At 37.8% G+C, this 26,050-nt stretch overlaps 2 protein-coding genes across 2 annotated transcripts; one reads left to right on the plus strand and one right to left on the minus strand.

Annotated features, from left to right (window-relative positions):
- Window positions 1–627: 627 nt before the first annotated feature.
- LOC102705535 (DNA (cytosine-5)-methyltransferase CMT2-like) lies at window positions 628–14,165 on the minus strand. Its single transcript, XM_006655046.3, has 21 exons — window positions 12,500–14,165; window positions 10,122–10,168; window positions 9,946–10,039; window positions 9,348–9,455; window positions 9,042–9,161; window positions 8,853–8,946; window positions 8,480–8,676; window positions 8,335–8,400; window positions 8,021–8,254; window positions 7,085–7,143; window positions 6,934–7,000; window positions 4,814–5,143; window positions 4,674–4,742; window positions 4,250–4,336; window positions 4,092–4,179; window positions 3,645–3,766; window positions 3,467–3,571; window positions 3,322–3,365; window positions 3,128–3,197; window positions 2,952–3,055; window positions 628–1,280 (listed from the first exon to the last, which is right to left on the minus strand). The coding sequence occupies exons 1-21, from the start codon at window positions 14,150–14,152 to the stop codon at window positions 1,127–1,129; spliced, it is 3,912 nt and encodes a 1,303-aa protein (XP_006655109.2). The 5' UTR covers window positions 14,153–14,165; the 3' UTR covers window positions 628–1,126.
- A 10,727-nt stretch (window positions 14,166–24,892) lies between these two features.
- Window positions 24,893–25,747, plus strand: LOC102705819 (putative nuclease HARBI1). The gene has a single exon (XM_006655047.1). It carries the CDS (start codon window positions 24,893–24,895, stop codon window positions 25,745–25,747), a length of 855 nt encoding a protein of 284 aa, XP_006655110.1.
- The last annotated feature ends 303 nt before the right edge of the window (window positions 25,748–26,050 follow it).

Genomic DNA, 26,050 nt, shown 5'->3' on the forward strand with positions numbered 1-26,050 from the left:
GGGGATTCGACTGGTGTGGCGGCGGTCTCGGCGAGCAGCACCGCCGCTGCCGAGGCCACCAAATGGGCCGGCAAAGGACACCGGAGTCGACGGCGGTGGCCCAGTAGATACGTCGGTCGAGTCGAGGCCGGAGTAGACGGTCGAGTGGACAGCGGTGGGCGCCCGGCACGGCGAAGAGGACGGGCGGGGTGCATCGACGCCGGGAATCGCTCCTTGCTCCTCTCGTAAGGTACTGTGGGTGATACGAAAATACATGGGTCTATACATAGGTCCAACAGCCTCTAAAATATAGAAAATGGCATGTTTACGAAGTAAAAAGAATCGTAATGGTATATTTATAGGCAGTGAAATTATAATGACATTTTTATAAAGTGACATATTTACAGTGGCACGTATCTAATTAACCTTTTAATAAAATGGCAAACCAGAAATGTTCCTTGTGAAACACACACCACGGAAATGCTCTTTTTTCTCTATCCGAGCACAGTAAAAAACAATCAGAGACATTGTTCACAAACCAGAAGGAGAAATCAATAACATGAAGGAATAATCATTAAATGGTCCAATTTGTAATATTTAACGAAATCCTTGTAATAGTCAATTAACGAGATTAATCAGAGCAAGGAATAACCTATCACTCGCAATAGATTTATATATGACAAATTAGTTACACTGGATCTCGACAAACTCTATGTAGATTTATTGAAGTCGTTACATCTGTATTCCTCGCTGGTTAATACAACAGGTAAGATGATGTCCATACATTTCTATTCCACTAATCATCTTACATACATTCTTTTACACTACAACATCGGCTCCCATTATGAGTCACTACACTTGTACTATGGAAGCCTTCTAATTAACTAGTGTGGTTGATGCCTGGATGTTACAACTAATGTGAATCAAGAAATGATTGTGCTACAACAAACAGCTGATTACCAGATTCGGATTCCTTGATCTGATCCCAACAGATCAAAGGGCATGTCCTAAGGCTATTCACTATTCACGAGAATGGGTAGCAACAATAAAAGGATCATATTTTCTAGCAGAGAATGAATGGAGATGACGAATTTCAATCAAACTAACGAGGACAGGCGCTCGAATTTTTGCCTTAACAGTGAGGTGACTAAGGAAACCCTGTAATGTCATGGGAGAAGGCAAAGTTGGGCGGCAGCACCATAAGGGGATCATCTCCAGTCTTCTTCAGGTAGGCCATGGCCAGGGTGTATCCAAGTGCACGTCCAACAGGTATGGCCACAGCGTTTCCAATTTGACGATATCTGCAGCAAGGCTCATCACATGTTAACTTATGTTAAAGCTCAAAGACTATAAACAGCTATATATATAATAAGCTCTTCTTTGGGCAAGAGGACAGTGATCTGCACGTGGACATAAAGTTTAACCTCAGCCAACTTACCAAAGTTCTAGTTATAGGGTGTACGGTTCCAAATGTATCAACTGCTCGAAAAGAAAAGGGGCATCCAACCTTACCCCGCAGGAATGGACCTTGACACTGAAGATTTTCTTATTTCTTTAACCTTTTTAATAAATAATTTTATTACTAAACCTTTTAGATAAATATTTGAGTGAAATGCACCAACGGTCCCTAAACTTGTATATATGTGTTATCTAGGTCCCTAAACTCTCAAAATGCATTTTTGGGTCCCCGAACTGTCTGGGGGTGTCATATAGGTTCAAACAGGCTCCAACCGGCTCCATCCGCTGACGTGGCATGCCACGGTGGCGCCTACGTGTTGGTAGTGCCATGTCGGTCCCACATGTCAGTTTCTCTCTCTCCTCCTTATTTTTCTCTCTTCTCGTAGGCGCCACCGTGGCATGCCACGTCAGCGGATAGAGCCGGTTGGAGCCCGTTTGGACCTATATGACACCCCCGGACAAGTTCGGGGACCTAAAAATGCATTTTGAGAGTTTAGGAACCTAGATGACACATGTATACAAGTTTAGAGACCGCTAGTGCACTTTACTCTAAATATTTTCACCATAAACCTTTTTGAACACACCACTATTCCCACCCCTCCTGGTATGGCAAAAAGAGTTGTCACGCCAAGATAGCTGCCATGCCAACTGGTTAGCATGGCAGTATTGTATTGCGCGAGGTGACATGGCCAAAAGGTTTAGATGGTCAAAATATTTATCCATGAGATTTAATAATAAAATTATTTAGTAAAAAAGTTTAAAAATTAAAAAAAAATCGACACCGAACTATAAAGCCTACTAATAGTGTGCAACTAATCATTTTACTCAACCATGCATTTTAGCTGAAATGACATAGGTGCTGCACTGGTTTTGGCTTAAGTGAATTAGATTTTGGCTGACATAGCACCCCAACTGGAAGAATTAGCAAAGTTATAGCCTTCATCCATCAGTCCATACATTTTACTTTTATTATCCTCAACCAAACACAGCTCCTCTGAACGCAATCAATCAGCCAGGTCATCCCCGTTGACCTTTCTGACCAACAATAACAGAACCTAAATTATGACAGCATTGGTGGAGCTCACTAGTGATATCACACACCAAATGTTTCTGGCGATAGTGGACGTTGGTAGCTTTGGGGATGACTGACAGCTGCAGCCGAGGGCCTTGGTCAGGAAGGTTCTTCAGGAAAAGGGAAGGAAGAGAAAGGAAAGTAAACAAGGGTTGTTGTGGCCACTGATAAATCAACTACAACTAAACTGATCAATCAAATGACAGTGAGTGGGTAAATTACATTTTAAAAGTTATCAATGATCAAACACCCTGTTTTGTAGTCCAGGGTCTTTAGTCGAGGGCTCAGAGTAATGAAGTGATATTATTTAAGAAAACCTAATGTGTGTGCTGGTGATAGATTGAAAAATTCAACAGTCTAGATATGCCAATTTATAGAGCCATACGGAAAATAATGAGTCCATCACTCAAAATAAAGGAAAAGGGCAAAGACAAACAAGTACCTGTCTTTGACTGTTCCACAAAACCTGTACTTGTCAGGAAACCCTTGCAACCGAGCACTTTCACGGATAGTAAGAAGTCTGTCTTGTGCAGGATGTATCAAGGCCTGCAACATACCCTCTTAATAATTATTATGAAGTCAACCAAAGTGAATAAAAAAGAGAGAATTAAAGATAACCTGCATACGAGCATTTGGAACTGTCAGCACGGTTCCCACCACCTCATCCCACCATACTCGACCAAATGGTCTATAAGCAAATTATAGAACAAACATATAAAGCAGAAACGAGAACAAATACATCTATGAACAACAGAACTAGATAAAATGAAGGTTTTTTTAGGGAAATAGATAAAGTAAAGTTCGGAACCAACCTTAAAGATTTACCATTCTCATAACCTAGTATACAATCAAGCACCTGACATGAAAAATAAGAAACCATAGCATGGTAAGCTAATCAAAATTTGTAAATGCAGGGAGGTATAGTTCCACACAGGGGAGTTGTCTTGAATGTCTTACTAGAGGACGACCAGATGGCAAAAATATTCTCTCTTTTGTTGGATCTAATCTAGCCACATTATCAGGACCAACTACGACCCCTGGAAGGTCTCTAAAATTAGCTCCCTGAAATAGGACAAATGAGACTGAGGTTTGACCTACCAAACTTAAACCCTAATGTGAAAGCATCTCAGCCAACCTTTTTCTTGGGAATTTGCAATACCCTTTGGTAGTTATCATTATCCAGTACCAGTGGTCGATGGTCATACAATTTTGAGGACAAAAAATCTTTTGTAACATGAGCTTTGGGACCAGGCACTTCTGCATAAAATTTCATTCCTGAGCTTCTGGTATAATTCATCAACAAAAGGTATAATAGTAAAGTATGGAACATCATATAGATAAGAAACACTTTTAACTTATTACACCCATCTTATGCTGTTTCCAATATTTACTCCAGTGAGTCAATATTTTCTTGTTCCATATTCTCCAATAATTTCTATTAAACAGACTAATAAATGATCATGGGAAAAAAACAGAAGCCTACAGCTTGTTTTTTTTTCCGTTAGAATAAACTGAGCTAGTTCTTATTATCTGCCCCCTATGATTCAGGTTTAATATATAGAAGTGTATGCGATCAACTCACCAACATTAAATGACCGAATGTATCTTTGGAATTCAGTTTGAGGACCCTTTATATACAGCATTTCATCACGACTTTCCTCATTTGCCACCTAATAATTCAACTTTTGTATCAAAATGCCATTCAAGTTAGATGGTTGAAAGATATATAGTGTTAGTTACTTCTGGGAGATCAGATAAAATGTCTTCGAGAACAATTGGTTTCTCTAGTTGCATTGGTGTGTTGCCAGGCCAACCAACCAAATTTTGCTACAGACCAAAAAGAGGAAAGTGTCATTATTACACTACAATGCCAACGAATTCTCATTATAACAAAAAAGAGAAGACATCATAGCTGGCATCAGAAACAAAAATGGAAATTCTGCAAGATTTATATACAACACATGCTGATGAGGCAACTAGCTAGCCAGTTAAGTTGTTAGGAGATAAACCTATCATTTTACCTTAGATCTATCCTTGGGGATAGGATTGTGTTGTTTACTTGAGGGTTTAGCTGTGATTGTTAGGTGCTGACAGCAACTATGAGGGGGCGCAAAGGCTCAAAGCTAAAGGGCTAAGCAAAGATGAATACACAAATAGTATTTACCTCAAAAGCCAACGGGCAGCCATTCTTCACAATTGCCTCATGTGTAGGCAGTGGAAATGGGGGTAATTTCTGTAGTGTGAAAATAGTATAATAAGGGACCAAGAACACAAATGTACCTATACAGGATATTGATTACTAACCTCCTTTGGATGACAGCCTAATAAAAATACACGCATCCGAAATTGTGGAAGGCCATAACATGCAGCAGCCATGATCCCTAGCCTTGCTTGGTAACTCATTGCAACTAGTCGACTTAAAGCATATCTTGCAAGTGTTGCATCAGCAAATTTCAATATATCAAGGACGTTTTCCATGTAAACATATTTGGGCTTCAAAAATTGCACAACATCCATGAAAATAATAATCTGCTTGTTTTTCTCACATTTAAATGGTGCCTCGAATTCTCTTTTGCGGTTGTAACCACTAATTCCTTGGCATGGTGGACCCCCGCATACAACATCTACGTCACCCTGAAGACATTTGATAAACATGGCATGGAGATGGATATTAATGAATTCAACTGTAGCAAGAAAATGTAAAAGTAAAATAATTGCTCTTATTTCCTAAAAAGAACTCTTAATTTGTTTTCATGAATGCCATTGTCTATCGAGGGTTGTTTGAACAAAAAAAACTGTCTATCAAGGCATTTTGTTTCCTTTTTTCCCCATTTAAAATATTTACTTTGTATGGTTGGATAACATTACATGTGTTAGCCTAATATATGATGATCAAGAAATTAACAGATACAGGTAACAGAAAAATTGTGCTTCACTACCAAAACTAAGGAGATGTTTGTATCTTGGGTATATGGGTTAGTCTAGCATTGGAGTCGAATTCAGCTTCACTGTGTTTGAGTATTTGACTGAATTACCTGATATGCACTCTATCTGGTCAAAACCAATGTTTTCCACATCAAACTACCATAAACATAATTTAACCAATAATTAATATGGTACCTAAAAAATGTTTTGAGTTTATTCATCCAGGAAATTTCTTTTCATACAGGAGGTTTGAAGACCTTGTCCATAACTCCATATTTCACAAATAAAAAGACAACCTATCATACTACTTTCCCATTAAAATTTTACTTTTAGAGTAGTTCATGTTGTTGATTAATATAATATTTAATCATTAATTTAAATTTAATTATTTAATTTATTTGCAAAATTATAGTGGCACGTTTGGAAATTTCCCTACATTTAATGCATATTATTTGATGGAACAATCAGCCCTGCAGCAATGCACATGTTGACTACTATTAATTTACAAATCGCTAAACTCAATCCAAAGGAAATTAATAAAACCAACGTAAAAATTGCCATGATGCACTCAAAAAACCACTTGGTGTCTGCATTTCTTACTTTACCTCACTACCGATACCTTTTGTCCCTTTTTTTCTGTTTAGTTTATCAAGAGACCAATTTAGTGATTTACCCTTCTACTCAAATTGTTTCCTAATTCTTCCCAGCCATGAGCTAGCACAAGTGTATCAAAAACTAAAACAAAGTGCAAGACAGTTTTGGTCAGTATTGAAAAACATGCATAGCAAATGGTGGAAGGTTAACAAATGTTAACATGAACAAACCAAAACTGGTGCTTGGCCAGTTGAATGCAGAGACTGTTCATGCAACTGGACTGCTTTCAACCATTCAAACCAGGTGGTTTTGTTGTCAGCCAGAATTAAACCAAGGGTAGTTGGGCCAGATGGTGTAGAAAAAGTCAAGCTATCGCCTCAAAGGCTTGCAACATCATTTTGAACCAAAAATGTCTCATATTCTTTGGCGGAGGTTTGATCCCAGGCTGGGAAGCTGCAATTGCAACCATTGACCACCTGATAAATATGGTTTTCGTATTGGAAGATGGTTTCTGTGTTGGAAGTGGAATATAGAATATATAGTCTTTGGCTGAATCACGGGCCAAGTATCCAACCAGAAGTGCAATATAGAATATATAGTCTTTGGCTGAATCACGGGCCAAGTATCCAACCAGACAGTCAGACCACCACCATTGAACCCAAAGCTCAGCCAGAAGGAAGTGCAAAACTTCGATGGTGGAAACAAGAACATAGCTATATTCCATGGTTAAAGCAAATTAATAATCAAGCACATAAATTAAACTTCTCAATGTTTATGGTAACTAAATTTGGAAAAAGAAATACATATAGGTCCATTCAAATACTAGTCCACTTCTCAAATTCTGATCACACAATGGTCTAATCTACCTCAACCATGAAGACAGTAATAAAATAAAAAACACTTACACGGAGTGGTAGTATCTTTTGCTTGTTGCCTTCAATAACAAAATCCCTAATTGCCTCTTTACAGTTCCTGCACTTTAAAAGTCAAGTTGTTAAAACTTTGGTGAAGGCAAGTTATTTGGGAATGCAGTCTTCAAAATAATATTTTGCGTACCTTAATCCTTCAACTGGCTCCCATGTGTCATCATGAGGGCCATAACCCTTCCAACGGACCTAGATGCATGATCAAACCATTAACTTAGCAAACAAACATGAAAATTACAAACATGAACAAAGAAAGCACAATGCATGATCTATGGGAATAAATACATAAATACATGATATGCAAATTATATAGCACCAAAAAAGCTTGTACCAAGGTTAAGGCAATAGAACAAACTTATTTAATAACATGAATACATACTGCAAAGTTCTCCATACTTGATATGAAAAGCATGAGCATAAGATTTAGTCTATAATTACATGAATGATAGGCTATTCACCCTTTAATCAGAGGGCTGAGACATTATAATCACTTCTGCACAATTAATGAAATTAACGAGACCTTTTATTACTATGAACTGTAGTATCAACTGAAAATGACGTGTAGTAATTTTTATTAAATTTGCAATTCTATAGACAACATTCTGAACTATGAAGTTATATTAGTTCTTTGGTTGCTATGGACTCTACCACAGGCTGAAGTATTTCATTACATTCCATGGTTTTCAATGGATAACATATGTTTCTGGTCTGCCAAAAATTTTATTCACATGTCTGTTTTTTATTTCAGAATTCTAAACAGCTTACCATTCCCGGATATGTTCCTGGTCTGCCAAAAAATTTATTCACATGTCTGTTTTGTATTTCAGAATTCTAAACAGCTTACCATTCCAGGACATACTCATACAATCATACTTCACTAAAATATTATATCACTCGTGTTCAGCTCCTTGTAAAAAACGTGTTTCATATGCACACTGACTATTCACTGAGTTCACATTATTATTAAATTAAAGGGTACATGCACAAATTTAGGTTGCTGACAATTCTGACAAGGAATCAAGTTGCTGATCTGGTAGCTATAAAACTGGAACGTATCTTTACAAACCTTAAAATATAAACCATGTTTTCTGACTTTATTTGGATCACCGAAGCAAATGTCAACTATCTTCCATACTTCAAACTCGTCAGGAGGCACGGTAGAACAATCTGGAGTTTCATCATTGGTTTCTATTGTACTGTCAACACGTGCCTTAGCATTACTATGCTTCACATATGTTTTGCATAATTTCTCCCATTCTTTCAACAGTTCAAGGAAATCATCCACGGTTTCATTCCGGACCTAGCAAAGCAACATGCCAATATCTGCAAATGGGCGATAAATAGCAATAATGATAATATTGGGGAAGAAAAAAATAGTACCCGTGTTTCTGGATGATTATGCCTGAAGCTTTCACATGCAATTTCATCATCATCGATGGCCCATCTCTATAAGTATTGTTTAAAACATTAAAATGGAGCCCACTAAGTTATAGCACATCTATGATTGTATGTGTAAGACAATTACCGCCGAAAGATTCACACCACCACCACGAGCACCAAGGCAAAGCCCAGTTGACATTCCTCCACAACCACAATACAGGTCTAGCAAAGAGAGCTCCATCTTCTCCAGCTCAGGAAACTTGTGCTTCTTAATGACATCTATCTTCATTTTGTCAGTGGTTCTACTAGTGTAACCTGACTGCGCCACATCATTTGTGTCTCCTGCTTTTCATGAAATTTAATTAGAACAATAGGGATATGAAAGAATAAAACTGTGCAAAATGTAAATTACAAGATAATACATTGCACAAATAACTATGATCGGTACCAAAAATTCAAACAATTGCAAAATGTCAAGACGATCGATTAGAACTGTAATCATTGTCAAGAATACTAACCCATTTGTATGGTGGAAAATGTACTATAGTCGATAGAGTATTTCATGTCATAGTAATAGTGGAATGAAGGAACTGACTTGGATTTTCCATTTATCTGTTCATAAATCAGAATCATACATCTCAATGGAACATGTCTCAATAAAGCATAGTCATCACAAGAAAATCTCAAAATGCAACATCAAGTCTTACAGTAGGAGGAACTTGCACAATTGTCACTTTCGAAACAACACAGTCCAGTAAATTGTCATCTGTCAGGTCTGAGTAAAAGAGCCTCCTTGGGGCATGAGATTGTGCTTGCTCTTTCATGACCTGAGATCAGTTAAGAGGATTAAACCTTAAAGCATTAAGAAATCTAACATAAACTTGTCTGTCAGGTGTCAGCTTCTATTTTTACAAGCTGAAAATGAAGTTATGGTCACAAGATCCAGGTTCAATTCATATGTAATAATAAAATTTGTCAAAACAAGCAGAAGGTTTAAATCAAACTGAACTAACCGTGTCTTCGGCTCTAAAAAACCATTGCACTCTGACGTAATATTCACCAGCTTTTGTTTCAAAGAACTCTAGCAACCTTCCAATATAATTTGGTTTTCCCTCTGGACCCTGCAAAAGTTAGCACTATTAAACTTGTGCAACAAAATTTTTTTTGGTAACAAGATAAACATTATTTCCATATAAGAAGGCAGCAAATCACATAAAGCATAGTCAGAAATCAAGCATCTGTAGATAAACATATAGAAAGACTACAAAAAAAGATTTAGTAACTAATTTGCTTTACAATGTATCGAAGGACTAAATGAACATGAGAATCGTTGAGTTGTCTTTCCTCAGGGAGGTCCATTTTATACAACTGAATTTAACTGCAATGTGCAGTGATGTGTAACATCTGGGTCAAGGACCTAAATTCAGGTCTCATGATGAGTGTGATACTGTGGACAGGGATGAAACTCAGTGGCATAGGGTGTATTTATTCTTTTTTTGTGGATACCTGCCTGTCACATTGATTAGCTCAAAGACTATCATACAATGAGGATGCGGGTCCATAAAGGTACAAAAACAAAAACAAAAAATAAACATATAAATCTTAACTTACCTTTATAAATGCACAATCTCCAATGCAAAACGTGCATGTGGAAACTTTGGCTTGCAAATAATGACACTTAACATCCAAGACAGCTTTGCCAGCACTGTAATATAAGGTAGGGTACCATGATTAGCTTCAATTATTTATCAGATATAAATACTGAAAATAAACACATTTGGGCTTACTTGACAAATGTTTGGCTGCTGGTCCTCTTATCCTTCAAATCAGAAAACTACAGGCAAAAAGTATTACTCGCTTAAATTCAGTTATTGTAGGCAGCATACTAGCAATTTAAATCTACACCCAGGTGTAGAATGGCAATTCATCACCTCGCAGTCGTGCCCCAATCAAAACTCATTAATTAGGGCACTAGGTTTGTAATGGCACACCTTTCATGCCGTTACTTCATGAGAATAGCTATTCTACACCTGGATGGAAAATAGTGTCTAGGTGTACAATAGTGTTGTCCAATGTCCATAAATTCATAATACACAAATATCCAAAATAACAAACTTCAGATGAATCCCTATAAGCTGACAAAAATGCATGAGTATGTTTTTATTCAAGTACAAGTGTACAACCATGAGTCCATCGGTCCACATGCAAAAGATTTTTGGGATTCACTTAGCCACATCTGTTTTGGAAACCTACTAGCAAGACAACAGTGTAATAGATAAAAGAAAAGGTAACAGCAGCTTTTTCAAACAACCTCTGTAATTATGCATTAACCTTTCCTTTTACACAACAGTTGACCACCATTCAATCTTCAAGTTAAGCTTTTTATCCAGTCAAGTTGAATATCCTATCCAGATTCTAGATCTTCCTTCTCTTCTCCTATTTATACATTCATAGTTTAATCAAGGACAAACTTGCTCCAGGCAACTAATCAAGGCCAATCAATCATATTTGTTTCACAGTTCACACTGAAAGTTCATCATTTTTTTTTTTTGCGGGGGAAAGTTCATCATTGTAGAACACTAATATTTCATATGACCATTGACAAAGGACATTGCAGCTGATATAATATCACTTGTCATGAGGACAGATAATGATCGTGACATGACAAATGTGCCCTTCGAACATAATTGGTTGAATCTTAATTCAGGAGTAAATTAAGATGCTAGAACTAGCTAGGTGGGTGAGATTAGGAACTCATCTTGCAAGATGCTCAACAAGTTGCACAAAATTGATTAGGGGGTGCAAATTGAGTCCAACGCATGCCACCCGGAGTGATTGTGTAAATTTGGACACAAGGTTGGTCACCTGAGGGACAAAAACTAGAAAATGGACTAATTGGATGCACTATTGCAGCCTGCTTGGACACTTACTTCATTTGCGCAGTGAGCATTTGGCAAGATGACTAATACGGACACTACATTTTACTCTTAATTTCAAATACTGAAAATCCAAATTTTTAAATTTCAACTAAAGAAACAGTTTTGCAGGATATTAACTTAACTTATCTGCATTCATGTTTTCCAAGCTTCAATAATAATTCGAATTTAAGAATTTTTATTCTATAAATTTTGGATCACATTTACTATATAAAATTATGATAAAATTTATATTAAAAATTAATGAAATACAATTTATGGAATCATATTGCTGAAATTATAAATTTAGATTTCTTCGAATTTTGATTGTTTAGAAATTTATAGTGGCTAAAATTCAAGTTTTGCACTTTAATTTTCAGATTTCCTTTGAAATTTCATCTTTTTTTTTAAATCGTTGTTAGCATCTTCAGTGTTAAATTTGATTTTTGATGGAACAAAGATCATTTATGGACATTTTCCCTCCTCAGATGGAATGATGTTTTACTCTCACCAAGGTCCTATAGGTAATAATCATACAATAGCAGTGTCCTATGGTAAAGATTAATGATGACTATATTAGCTTCCATGGGCAGGTGTTGCCTAAAATTAATGTTTGTTTGTTTGAACCATTGTTCAAACTATCAGTAATTCATAAATTCCTGTTTGCACAGGAAATGCAGAACCTAAAACCAATGCACAAATGTTCATTTAATTTTTGTTATTCTTTCTGTTTCCAACTGATACATAGCTTCCAATTCCCATAACAAACATGGGATCTCAGGGCTTCAATATCATCTCAGAATGAAATCATAAGGTACACTGCAATATACATAGGTTGATATTGATCGATGGAAATATGTTTATTAATGTAGTATATACTAATATTTGTCAGCCACCACATACTTTTTAAGTTCTAAGTTCTAACATGTCCTATAGTAAAATGAATGTTCAAACAATTACATGTGTACCCATTTCACATCTATGCTTTCTGATACTTCCATGTTCCCTCCATGCTTGAATATTTAAAATATAAACTACCACTGAATTGCATCTGCACTAATCAGAAATTCTCACAAATGCCTGTACTTCTGTGAACAAGAAGTGAGTGGATATTTAAAGAGAATTCCTGATCTACATGTATATTTATCCTTAACGAACCTGCAATAGTCCAGATCTTACTGTTATATTGCTAAGAAATATGTGGATGAAACCATGAAGAGAGCAGAAAACCAGTCAAAACACGTACATACCTTTTTCATAATTTGATCATTTATTTCATAACGGTGGGGCCATTTCTGCCTTGCCTCATAATCAGGAACTGCCTCCCCCACAAAGAAACAGGAACCATCATCCATTTCCATGGTCCCTGAATCAGCCAAGCGCTTGTCCAAAATAAGTTCGTGCTTGGTACTCAGTTCTGGCATCACTGTAACTCTTGGTGATTTGAACATTGAGCCATTATTTTTCTCTGCCCTCTTTAACTTTTCCAAGTATTTAACGGACAAAATCCTGGCCTTCTTTTTTGGAGGTTGAGATAATCTTCTTCCTCTCCCTGGAGGCATCTCGCTGACCACTCGTGGTTCTGCACTTATCAATCTTGAGTTGCATGATGCAATACCACCATCCACTTCATCTAGATTTGGCGAGCAATCCTCAACAGCAAGCTTATGCTTTCTGGGAGGCACATAAGCATCTGATTTCTGCGGCACAGGAGGTCCACCATTTACAATTGGTGGTATAGCTGATACCCTGTCTGAATTCACCAAAACCTTTGAGGCTAACCTAGTCTTCCTGGGAGGAACAACAGAGGCTCCTTTGCCTTTGGACAAACTATCATTCACTGCTGGTAACGCCAGCACAACCTGATTATGGAGACCACCTTCTTTGTGATTATTCCCATAGAAGGAACTTTCAATTTGCACATTAACAATTTCCCGTGGTTCTTGAAGCTCCACCCCGTTAATCAAATCGACTGCATTTACTGGAACTGGCCCTGTGAACACAGGGTGTTTTCTCCCAGCACTGCTCCTACTCTTCCTTGAATCCGCAAAGCGGCGCTTGGAAGCTCTAGATGAGCCTCCATTCTGAGACAATGGTGTGGAACTCGGCGACGACTTGATTTTTGCTATCCTCCCTGATCTCCGTAGAGCTGTCCCATCTGTACCGATAGCATCGTTCACACAGTTACCAGCGGCATTCTCACCCAAATCAGCAACAACCATGGTTCCCCAGGCAACCTCCAAATCCTTGATAGGACCCGCAGCCTCCAAACCGAAATCATCTGGGGCAGGAAGAGGCGGCGATGGCACGGAGTTGAGTGTGCATTCCAACATCCCCCCATCTAAATTGAAGTCCGAGGAACCCACAGGCGGTGGCAGTGGAGACTCCAGTTCCAGCCCCGGTGCGGAGTCGTCGACGGGCTCAAAAGCCAGCACCGGAGGTGGAGACGACGGCAGGGGCGGCGGCTCAGGGGAGCAACAAGCGCCGGAGTCGATCGCGCTCACCTCGGGATCCGGCCCCGCCGACGAATCGATCGGCCCAGGCCCGAACTCCGCGAACCCGGCCGCAGCCGTGGGGGGGAATAGCGCCGCGGCGGCGGCCTCCCCGTCGACGACCCCCGTGGACCGCCAGGGGGCGCCGTCCCAGGGCCCGCCGGCGACGTCCATGTCGGGCTCCACCTCCGCGTCGGCGAAGTCGGCGCCGACGCCGAACCCGCGGGGGGGAGACCACATGGGCTCCAGCTCCTCCGGGGAGCCGAAGAGGGCCGTCCAGAGCGGCTCCAGCCCGGCGCTGAAACCCCCCGCGTCATCCGCCCCACCGTCGTCGCCGCCGCCGCCGCCCGGCGAGGGCGGGGCCTCGGCGGCGGGCGGCGGCGAGACGGGGTAGGGGGGCGGGGTCTCCATGGGGAGCGAGCAAGCGAGGCGACCACCAGCAGGGTAGGTGAAGGTGGCGGTGGAGACAAGTCAATGGTCGACGTGTCCGGCTGCAGCCACCTGCTGACTTCGCGTTTCACACCTGTCGCCACGGGTCGGAGACTCGGAGTTTACCCAGACCAGAAGCGTGGTATGCTTTTTTTGTTACCTTTTCGAGGAATTCAGCTCATGAGCTGCGCATCTTTTTTTCCGGATTAGCTAATGGACTCGAAAATTTTCCCATAAAATTTAAATGTTAGGTCTAAAATAGAATGAGCTGAAATTTTATAATTTTATAGTTGTTTGATCTAAGCAGGGCTGGTAGAGGAGCTAAAGATCTCACTAAATTGTGCTACGTGTTTGAGAAACTAAAGATTTTGTTTCCGACAAAATCACTAGTTGCGAACACACATTATATGAATTGTTTTTAATTATCAATGTATGGTACAAATCATGTATTATTCTTTTAGTGAAAACCCATAGCACGTTAGGACATTTCTAATGGAAAAAGCCTCATCAACTGGTCTCGTAGTCCACGGTGGATTAACTATCCTTGAGACCATTCCCTTCACGCTGCATGTACCTTAGGTGGGCCTAGGCTGTAGCCTTTGTGAGCTAGCTGCTCCACCACTTTTCATCCACAAACGCCTCCCTCTCCCCTCCCCATCCAGACCGCACTCTTCTCTCTCCACTATTTCATCTCCTTCCCAAACTCTAGATCCAACGGCGATAGCAGAATGAGCTCGGCGGCCTTAGCGGCTTGGCGACGGCGGCAGGAGGATGAGCTTGGCGGCGGCGTGGGGATGAGAGTGGCAGCCTGGAAGGAGCCAACGACGGCGCGAGGATGAGTCCAATGGCTCCATGGCTCGGCGACGGCGTCGGGAGGATGAACTCGGCAACGACGTGGGGATGAGCACGACGGCCTCTAGATCCAGGCGACGGTGACAGAGAGACGGCTCTCTAATGCAGACATGCACCATGTCCCAGTGTCATTTCTGTCAAAGCTCCGCGCGTCATGCAAAAGATGTGCTCGCAACCTTCTCCCTCCTTCACGGCAGCTGACAGGGAATGTGGCAAGTTGAGACCACTCGCCACATCCCCGCAGCATAAATGGCCTTAATAGTATAAAGAGAGAGCATGTTTGGTTTATGGGTTAACGAAGTGACTGTCCACCTAACTGACCAAATGGTATGCTTAGCTAACATTATTATAAAAAAATCACATAGTAACATGTATATACTTTTGACATTTTATTGTAAAAATATTAAAATGGCTTAAACTCCAGTCTACCTTTGACCAAACTTATATATCTAATATTTGAATTAATATAGTAATAATTAATATGTATAAAGTAAACTTGATAGACTTTTAGTATTCTCTTGGATATATATATAAACATACACGCATTTATAATATATATATTTATATATATATATATATATGTTTTTCTTTTCTTCCTCCATATTTATCTTTACACCCGTACTGGCATTTTCTCATTATGTCTAACGACATCATGCCAGCTACTACCTCCGTCCTAATATAACTGTATTTGTGGATTTCCGTGTCCAACGTTTAACTGTTCCTCTTATTTCAAAAATTTATAAAAAAATTTAAAAATGTCATACATAAAATATTATTCATGTTTTATCATCTAATAATAAAAATACTAATCATAAGACTTTTTTAAATAAGACGGACGCTCAAACGTCGAACATATGTATAGTATATTCATGTGCAAAAATGCACTTATTACGGGATGGATGAAGTACTAAAGATGTCATATGTGTAGTATATTCATGATAGTTTATATCATGTTTCAATTAGGAATGCACATTATTACCGATACTTCTTTATTATTTTATTATCAGGTTTCTTGTATTTAGTTTGTAGTTGTTGCTAATGGTTTGGACTCTAGGAACCAATTTGTCACATTGGTATAGTTTTGAGGACAATGTCATTTATTAGTTGTACTTTTATAATATAGATTGGATAATCAAAGCTAGTTTCTTTTTCTTTGACTAATGCATGAATTCAAAGAATTTCAACTAGTGTGAGAATTTCTTTAGGAGCTACAATTAATATAAGTCATCATATGGACTCTTCTGTCAATATTATTTATTTATAATTAGAATTTTGAATGTTTCTAAAATGTACTTCTACATTAATTTTGCTCGGCAATATTTATTTTTAACCAGATTCAAGGTATTTACTAATTGTATCTTTAGATAAACTCTTTATCTTAATACTATTTATTTTAATCCAAATTTATATTATTCCTAAAGTGTACACCTTTCTGAACTCTTTTATTCATAATATTTATTTGGATATTCTAGATTAAATTTCTACGTAGACTCCTTCTCTTAATATTATTTGTGTTTAATCCAGATATTTGATGCTGTCGTATTTTATTTATATGTGGACTCCTCTTTCAATATTAATTATTTTTTTCATTTTTATTCTGAAATTTATTTTTTGTCTAAATTCTATGTCTGCATGGACTATTATGTCAATATTATTTTTTATATTTTATTCTGAATTTTATATTTTTCTAAATTGTATTTTTGTGCAGACTCTTTTCTTTTAACATTTTTATTCTGAATTTCATATATTTTAATTTGTACGTTTACTTGGACTCTTTTTTAATTAATGTTTGAATCTCTACATCTTAGGAGCAAACACGATGACTTTTTTCTATTACTTTGTGAAGGTAATAGATAATTTAAAATTATTAAAAAAAATTACTAGCCATGGGCATACATGTTAATATACTGTAACATATACTAAAAACATACATGTTGACATGAGGACAATAAGAAGGATGCATGTGGATCTTAATTTCTGATAATTGTTTACATGTATCAAATCAATTTGTTGATTTGCAGCGCACAGAGCCACTATTTGTTGGATGATCCTTTACTGTAAGATGCCGGCAAAAATAATTCTTGTGTGCCAATCTGTTAACAGAGGAGACTTCTGCAAGAAATTTTCTAGTGTTCTAATTTGTCGACAAAGCTAATTTAAGTGAGAGGGACTTCCGGTGTTCTTGCTATAATCACTTTGGTTATTTGTGTTTTTCCTTCACTTAAATGCTTACTAGGAGTCTAGGACTATGTATTTATTACCATGGATGTAGTCAGTATAGTTCAGAAACAAATACATGCATGACTATGTTTGTAACTAGTTTCACTTTGATAGACCATATATGACTGATGTTTTTTAAAGAATTCTTTTTTGGTTCCAAAACACAATTTCCAAAGGAAGAATCTAAGTTTACTAAGTAGGCAATCTACATGCTCTTCGATTCAATCCCCCCACACCCCCAAAATTTTCCTCGGAGCGTTAACTAGCATATTTTGTGATACACTAAACATTGTATTTTGTGATATACTCCAACATATCCTTAACTTGGTCCATGTAAATTAAAATAGTATATTTGTAGGGACTCAGTTGTTAACTAAGTTCCACCACTGGGATTATGACTATCATCTCCAATTTAATTCCCCCTCTCTTGTTAATTATCGTAGAAAAACTCCAAAATGCTTGTATTTTAGAGTGGAAGTATCATGTGTTATTCATAGACATGCAACTTCGTGGACCCGACAAAGGAATAATATTAAATGGATAGTCACATGGCCTAATTTAATTCATTTTCACCAAATTAAACATGTGTAGTTTAGATAAAGGAGGATAAATACTTGTTAGTACCCAAGTGAATTAGTCGATAGTATTGCCAAAGCATAGATGGATCTTGCATAGGGTTACAACATATGTACATAAGATCAATCTCAATGAAAGTTTCATAGGTAATAAATAGGGTGTCATGTAGACATTTTTGGTGATGTGACAAAGTATTAATGAAGAGAGAGATAAAATGAGTTTCATGGAGATGAAACCTTCTATGCACTGTTACCTAGACAGCTTGTGTCTTGCATGTAATCTAGAAAACAATAATAGATGAAACTATGCATTGAGAGAGAGGTGTTTTATCCTAGTTTCAAAATTTTTAGATGGCATGTCACTCTAGATAATCATGTCCATGAAACTTACATTGAGGATGGCCTAATTACATACTAACCGCCATGAGAGCAACAACAGCAGGTCGACCAGAAAAGCTTTGGAGGAAAATTGCCGGCCGTTAGCAACACGGTAAACGATAAACATAATTAGTACTCCCTCCATCCCTAAATATTTGACGCCGTTGACTTTTTTATACATGTTTTTTATACATGTTTGACTGTTCGTTTTATTCAAAAAATTATTTTATGCATATATATAGCTTTATATATTTTTATGCATATATATAGAAACATAATTAGTACTCCCTCCATCCCTAATTATTAATTATTGCCGGCCGTTAGCAACACGGTAAACGATAAACATAACTAGTACTCCCTCCATCCCTAATTATTAATTATTTTTATATCACTTCGTGTGTTGTTAAATATATTTTTATGCATATATATAGCTTTATATATTTGATAAATGTTTTTAAGTAAGACGAATAGTGAAACGTTTATAAAAAAGTCAACGACGTCAAATATTTAAGGAAGAACGTAGTATATAATTAATTAAGTATTACTTATTAAAAATTTAAAAAATGGATTTATTTAATCTTCTAAAATAATTTCTATATAAAAACGTGTTAACGGAAAACGATAATTAGTTCATCTCAACAAGCTGAAACGAACGCAACCATGGTATGAAAGTCTCAATCATCCAAATCCTAAAGGCCTCGTTTGGGAGCTAGGGGGAAAACCCAAGGAATATTGTCCTTGAGGGGATTTTTGGGGTGACGTGGACCACCCAACCGTTTCCCTTAGGGAAAATTCCTGGTTAGAAATTATTCCCTACTACCGTTTGGAAACATGGATGAAAATCCTTGGCAACAAAAAAATTCAGAAAACGGGGGAATTTGTAAATAACTGCAACTATATACTACATTTTACCGTACATGACAATAAACTGCAACTATAGATATCATACACAGCTGTAAATTTAAAATGGGTAACACTGCAACCACGAATATCAAAGTACCAAAGATAAATTTAAAATGGATCACATAAGAAATGATGAATCACATATGTTTGCACTAGAACATGAGAGAAATTCACATGTTTTGATCCGATTAAACTAACATCAAATTTTCAAGAATACATAACAACCATTACATCCACACATTAAGATTTATCATCAATATTGCACGATTACAAAGTCTTGATCAAGAATAATAAACAATCAAAGCATCAGCAACCACCAGTGGATCTGCCAAAGCATTTTCCACAAACAAAAACTTGATGAAGTCCCCATACAAAAACTTGGCATCCTCTGCATTATAACAAAAACTTGATGAAGTCATGCCCATGTGAAGACCTAGCACCGACGACATCGCTCGCTTGCGGGGACGGACGAGACGGGAGAAAAATCCTGATCTCCTGAGTTAAGGGATCTTTCCACGGGAGTTTCACGCGGATCGGGCTGAGAATTCCTCGTCCTATGGGCTTCCAAACGGTAAAACAAGTTACCACATGACATTTTTCCCTGTGGGCTGGCTTCCCAGGAAATGGGCCGGGATCCCACGAGGATCCCTTCTTGCCAAACGAGACCTTAGGGAATGTTTAAGAATAGAGCCTAAGACCGACTCTTATCTAATCTATATCAACAACAAAAACTCATCTTAACCTTTCGATAAAATAAACTCACCTTAACCAATACAACAAAATAATTTTTTATGACCTTTCTTTCATTTGTATCCACCCATGCAATAAATTTCCTTTAATAAATGCTAAGAATTAACATTAAACCGTTGACATGCATAATGATAATTTTCTCTTTTCTTCCATACATTTCCTATATGTCATCAAATTTGCTTACGTATCGATAGTAGAGTAAGGTAATAAACACCTTCGTATGTGCTCTATATCTCTATATGCTACTTAGAAGGTGCTATATCTGTTTATCATTGTATCCAGAGCTTAAGATCAACTCTTCTATGATTCATATCAACAATAAGAACTCATCTTATAAAAACACCTACAAAAGGTAGTCATCCATAGTCTCTTAATCAATACAACAAATACATTGAACTACCTTCCATTTGGATCAATGCTTGCAACCCATTAAACTCACCTCACATGTTGCTAGCACTACCGTATCCTTGTCCTCTTATTTGGCTCAAGTTTAACTTGAATTTAGTAAATAAAGAACCAATTGAAGTCTTGGGTTGGAGGAACTTGTTTCCTTAAGATGTACCAAACCAACAAACCTCTCTTTTACAATTTAGGTGTTGTCAACATATTTAAGGACTAGATCCATTTGTTCGTTGCAAGATATGTCTCGAGACTCATCACATAGTAAGCAAAAAATATCATGCCTCATTTCTTATAGAATTTGATGTAGGACATAATTTGCAAAACATTGAATGATATCCCTTTGGATATCATGAGACACCATGAGACTATTAGTGGATGCACCTTTTCGTGCCACTTTTCCAAAAACAGGATCATGCTCTGCTAAGAAATCATGGAGCTCCAAGAAGTTCCTTTGGTTCTACATGGAAAGGCAAACCTAGATTCAGTAATGTTCTAGCAACATCAATTGATCCATATTAAGATGGATCAAGCAAGCCCTCTTAGCAGCATCATTTTCTTTTGTATATTCACATCGATGTATTGACTTCTATTCAAGAAAGCATCACAATTCTTCATTGCTTGGTTTTATAAGCTATCAACTCCACCCACATTCTCTCTTAGCTTCCCCTTTGTATGATAAGCATTCCAACATCACTTACATATGCTTTCTAGCCTTCCTCCTTTTTATTTTGGTGCCTAAACAAGACATAACAACAACAATATGCTTTGTCTTTGGCCTTGCTGTACTCAAGCCAACCACCAAACGTATCGAACCATGCTCGACTTAACTTTATTAATGAATATTAGGAACTTTATTAATGAAATTTATTCCAAAATTAGGAAGTACACTACAAATCGATCTACCTAACAAGACAAGGGAATATTAATGAATGATTAATAAAATAGTTGGAGGAGTAATGCAATGAATGACCCAAAAAACTATCCTATTGTGCACCAGTGTGTCAAAATTTAAGTTATCTAGAACTAAGTTAAGTTTTAAATATTTAATAACCTAAGTGAACAACTATTTTGCCAAGAAATTCTTATAAATAGCACTCACATTCCTTACTCATAAATATCTATTCACTTTCCATGGACCTACCGTTCACTCTAATACCAACTATAGCATACCATGTATCCACATACTTAGAATAGTAAACAAGTCATGAAACTTGAAAACAACATGGGGAATTCAATAGTTAACTCAAAATTTGAATAAACTTAATAAAAATAGTAACATGAAATCATGTTTAGTAACATGTAGGACCATGTAAATAAGGATATATTAGAGAACAATGATAGCATAGTATTCCAGTCTCACCAAGTATCAATCACGCAAGTTTATCATGTATTTGTCTCAACTACGGTGAAAACTTTGCTCACCACCTCACACTCTTGAACCATCCACACATGTGTGGAAAAACATCATATAAAACCTCTATACGTGACTAACTGAGATTACTTAGAATATTTAACATATTTAATGAAAAAATACAAAGGTTATTATTATTACATCGACCTATATTTAAGAACACATACTGATACCTTCATTGTTTTATACTCCCTCCATATTGTTTTATATGACACAATTGACTTTTAGGCCCACATTTGACCATTCGTCTTATTTAAAAAAATATATAATTATTAATTATTTTGTTACAATATGATTTGTTATTATACGGACTTTAAGTATACCTTATAATTTGGTATAATTAAATATAAATTTTGAATAAGACGAATGGTCAAACGTATATTCAAAAGTCAACAGTGTCTTATAAAAAATATGGAGAGAGTACATGACTCAAAAACCTTCTTATAAAAATTGACAAATTATAGCACTTTGGACATCTATGGAAAATTTTTTACAACTTTTAAATTAGTAATAAAACCATATGAGGCCTCTACGAGTCTCATCTTAAAGAAACAAAATGTTGCACTAGTTTCTGACCCAAGCAGCAGCACTGTTTCAAGTGTTTCTCCAAAACTGTATATCAGAATGGAACGAAATCAACAGCATTAGAAAGATGACAACGATGGCTACGAACTTTGTTTAGGTCAGCTAACTTGAGTCTCAATCAACATATCATACATTTTAAAAATTGCTTCAACCCAATATCAAAATTTCAATCTCACCCAAGTGATAAACCGATTGTTTTCTATCTAAAAAGTTAAAATGGATATAAATTAAAAGAAAATTACCCTTGCAAGAATTTTAGGAATTCCCTCAAAATCTTTAATTCCTTCTATTCTTCCTCCTCTCCTATGGCAAGAACAGCCACAGCAAGACGAAATGGCAACAAAGGTGACGGTGGCGCAGCACGGCACGCGCAGCTAGCGGTAGCATAGCGATGGCGTAGCAGCACGGCGATGGCACAATAGCTAGGGCTAGGCTACGGCAGCAAGCTAGGCTGGATCAATCTGATCATCTCATATTTTTCCCTTTTTTTGTATTTCGGTTGGTTAAATAGAGTTGTAATGAAAATCAGAAGGTCCAAATTAATTCGACAATAGTGAATTTATCCGGATTAGCACAAATTTATACTCTATTTTGCACTATTCGATGATCCCTGCACGTCAACCGTCTACGATCGTCTATTTGAAGAATAGTTTAAAAGTTATGTTTCATACCTTCTTTTAATTTTTACCAAAAATACCGTTATTTCAACCGCGGGATATTACAGGAATGAAGAGTTGGATGGAGAGCCAACATGTGCTCAGTTCGGATAGTAATTCGAGTAAGATCCCTAATAGGCCTTTGAGCAAAACCAGGAACTCAATATATATATGGGGGCAAGGGGTTAAGGGAGATACAACATCCGAAACACCAAGTTGTAGCCGCACTTCTCGCCATGAGCAAAACCCTAGCCACTAGCGGAAGCTACCAGGACCGCAAACGGTGTACGACCACTACACGCGTGGATACTGGCAGAGGCGCTACTGCATTGCGGCGTTGATCGACGTGAGAACATGAGAGAAAGTAAGTCATGCAAGGAGGAGACCCACATGTAGAGGAGAAAATTAGTTCGACTACTTTCTCTGTATCGACAGACGCTTTGTCAGGTTCGGTTATCCTGACTGTAATTACGCTGCTTTGCACGTCAAGTACTAACGAGTAACGGCGTATGATCTTTGTACTTAACTTACCAGATTCCAATTAATACAACAAAATTTATTTATGGCTGTCGTAACCTACCATTCACCCTACGGATAGTGTAGATGTCCCTTCATCGTATTGGCTAGGAATGGAAATGGGTCGGGTTTGGGGCGGGTTCTGTAAAAACCCACCCGTCACAAAACCCGTGACTGTAAGGTAACCCATTCCCGTAAACCTTCATGGGTGCAAAACTAAACCTGTACCCATACCCGTTGGATATCCGAAACCCAATGGGTACCCACCGGTGAAACCATGTCAAACAAGAAACATCTTAATCGAGACATCTCCACGAGTATATTAAGGTTTCTCAATATTTAATTGTAGGGATAAGAAACTAAACATAGCCAATTGATTAATATAGCAACAAGAAAATAAAAAAGGTACAATAGTAAGCAAGTAAAATTAAGCTTGACGAATTCTAACATTCAGTCATCCAATCATATCGACATAAACGGACAATCATGTCTCAACAATATTATGATGCTCTAGGCTTATAATACTGGACAATAAGTAGCTTCATGCTGAATATTTAAAGGTGTTGCTAGATTTTTGGGACCCCAGTAGGCTTCACGGGTACCCATACCCACAAACCCATGGATACAAATCTTGACCCATACCCGCACCCATTGGGTACAAAACCCGTTGGGGCCCCGGACCCGTGGGTCCAATTGTCATCCCTAGTATTGGCATTTGTGCCGCATTAAGAGCAACTCCAACAGCCTAGGTATAATCCTAGCTAAATTTAGAGTTTTATAAGCCCTTTAGAAAAATAGAAGGCTTCAAAAACAGAGAGGGAACCAACAGGCTATCTAAAAATCCCTTGACTAGCCATATCTAAAAACTGCCAGATCAGATTAGATCAATACTGCCTGGTGTCTTTTTTATGTGTGAAGCTCACACATATCTCTTGCCGTGCCGACCTTGTGCCTCGACGGTGTCCTGCCGCGGAGGCCTCTTAGTGCTACCATATGTTGCCGTGACTGCCACAATCCCTGCCTGTCAACGCCTGCCAACATGAGTAGTCGTTGTTACGACGCCTGTCGCAACCCCTCGCCATTGGACGCTACCACGGTTGGGTATGGATTCTGATGATGAATTCAATCAATTTGTAATGAATGAAGTGATTGATCTTCATCTTCGGATGATGAGAATGATCTATTTTTTGGTGCCGCAAACATGATCATTGAGGATTCGGTGAATAATCTGGGTCGAATTGGTTCTGTTGAGGGACATGTGGTAGTAGATGTGATAGACTTTTGTGGCATGGTCTTCTATACAAAGACTATTTCTCAGAGAATCCATCGTTTGTAGCAAAGACTTTTAGACGCAGGTTCGCATATTTTGTATAATTTTTATATAATATCTATGTGATATCTATTATAATATTGCTAATATTTTACTGTATCGTGACATAGATTTTGAATGAGGCAACATGTATTTCTTCGCATAATGAAAGGTATTGAGGAACATGACGACTATTTTAAGCAAAAGAGGAATGCAGCCAATGTGCTAGGACAATCTTGTCTGAAGAAGGTTGTTGCGGCTTTTTGTATTTTTGCTTATGGAGTACCGACTGATGCTTTGGACGAGTACATTCGTATTGGTGAGAGTACCGCCCTAGAAGCTTTGAGAAAGTTTGTAGCTGGTGTTGTTGAGATTTTTGGCTCGGAGTACACGAGGATGCCTAATGAACAAGATACCACTAGGTTACTTGCAACTGGAGCGAGCAGAGGATTTCCTGGTATGCTTGGGTCCATAGATTGTATGCATTGGACCTTGAAAAATTATCCTACTGCATGGCATGGGATGTACAAGGGATATAAAAAGGAGCCAACAATTATACTGGACGCAGTTGCATCTAAAGATCTATGGATATGGCATGCATTCTTTGGCATGCCTGGTTCACACAATGACATAAATGTGTTTCATAGATCTTCTATATTTGCACGGCTTGCCGAGGGGAAAGGTCCACAAGTTAATTACAAGATCAATGGCCATGATTATTCAATGGGTTATTATCTAGCAGACGGTAGATATCCGTCGTGGGCAACTTTTGTTAAGACCATTCTAGAGCCACAAGGTAATAAGAAAAAATATTTTGCAAAGGCACAAGAAGCGTGTCGAAAGGATGTTGAAAGGTCATTTGGGGTTTTACAATCTCGCTTTGCTATTGTTCGAGGGCTGGCTCGTTTGTGGGATGAAGACACAATCCATAATATTACGACGGCTTGTATCATAATGCATAACATGATTGTTGAAGACGAGCGAGATGAGGATGATTACAACTTCAACGATATGGGATAATATGTGTGCAACTACGACGACATGGGAGAAAGGGTGACGGTTTCCCATAATGCTGCACTTGAACTGGATGCTTTCATTCAGAATTACAAAAACATTAAGAACAAGGAAACCCACACTTAGCTTCAGGCAGACCTGATCGAGTACTTGTGGCATAACCATGGAGACTTATACCACCTGGATTAATGTTCAGTTGTTTTGTGTACTCCATTTAATAATTATTCCAGAGGATGATATTGTTATTTTATGAATATTTAATTATTTTGAGATGGTTAGCTGAAAGAATGAAAATTAATTGTTTCGCTT

The sequence above is a fragment of the Oryza brachyantha genome, chromosome 5, assembly GCF_000231095.2.
Source record: "Oryza brachyantha chromosome 5, ObraRS2, whole genome shotgun sequence".
In the NCBI taxonomy this organism is placed as follows: Eukaryota; Viridiplantae; Streptophyta; class Magnoliopsida; order Poales; family Poaceae; genus Oryza; species Oryza brachyantha.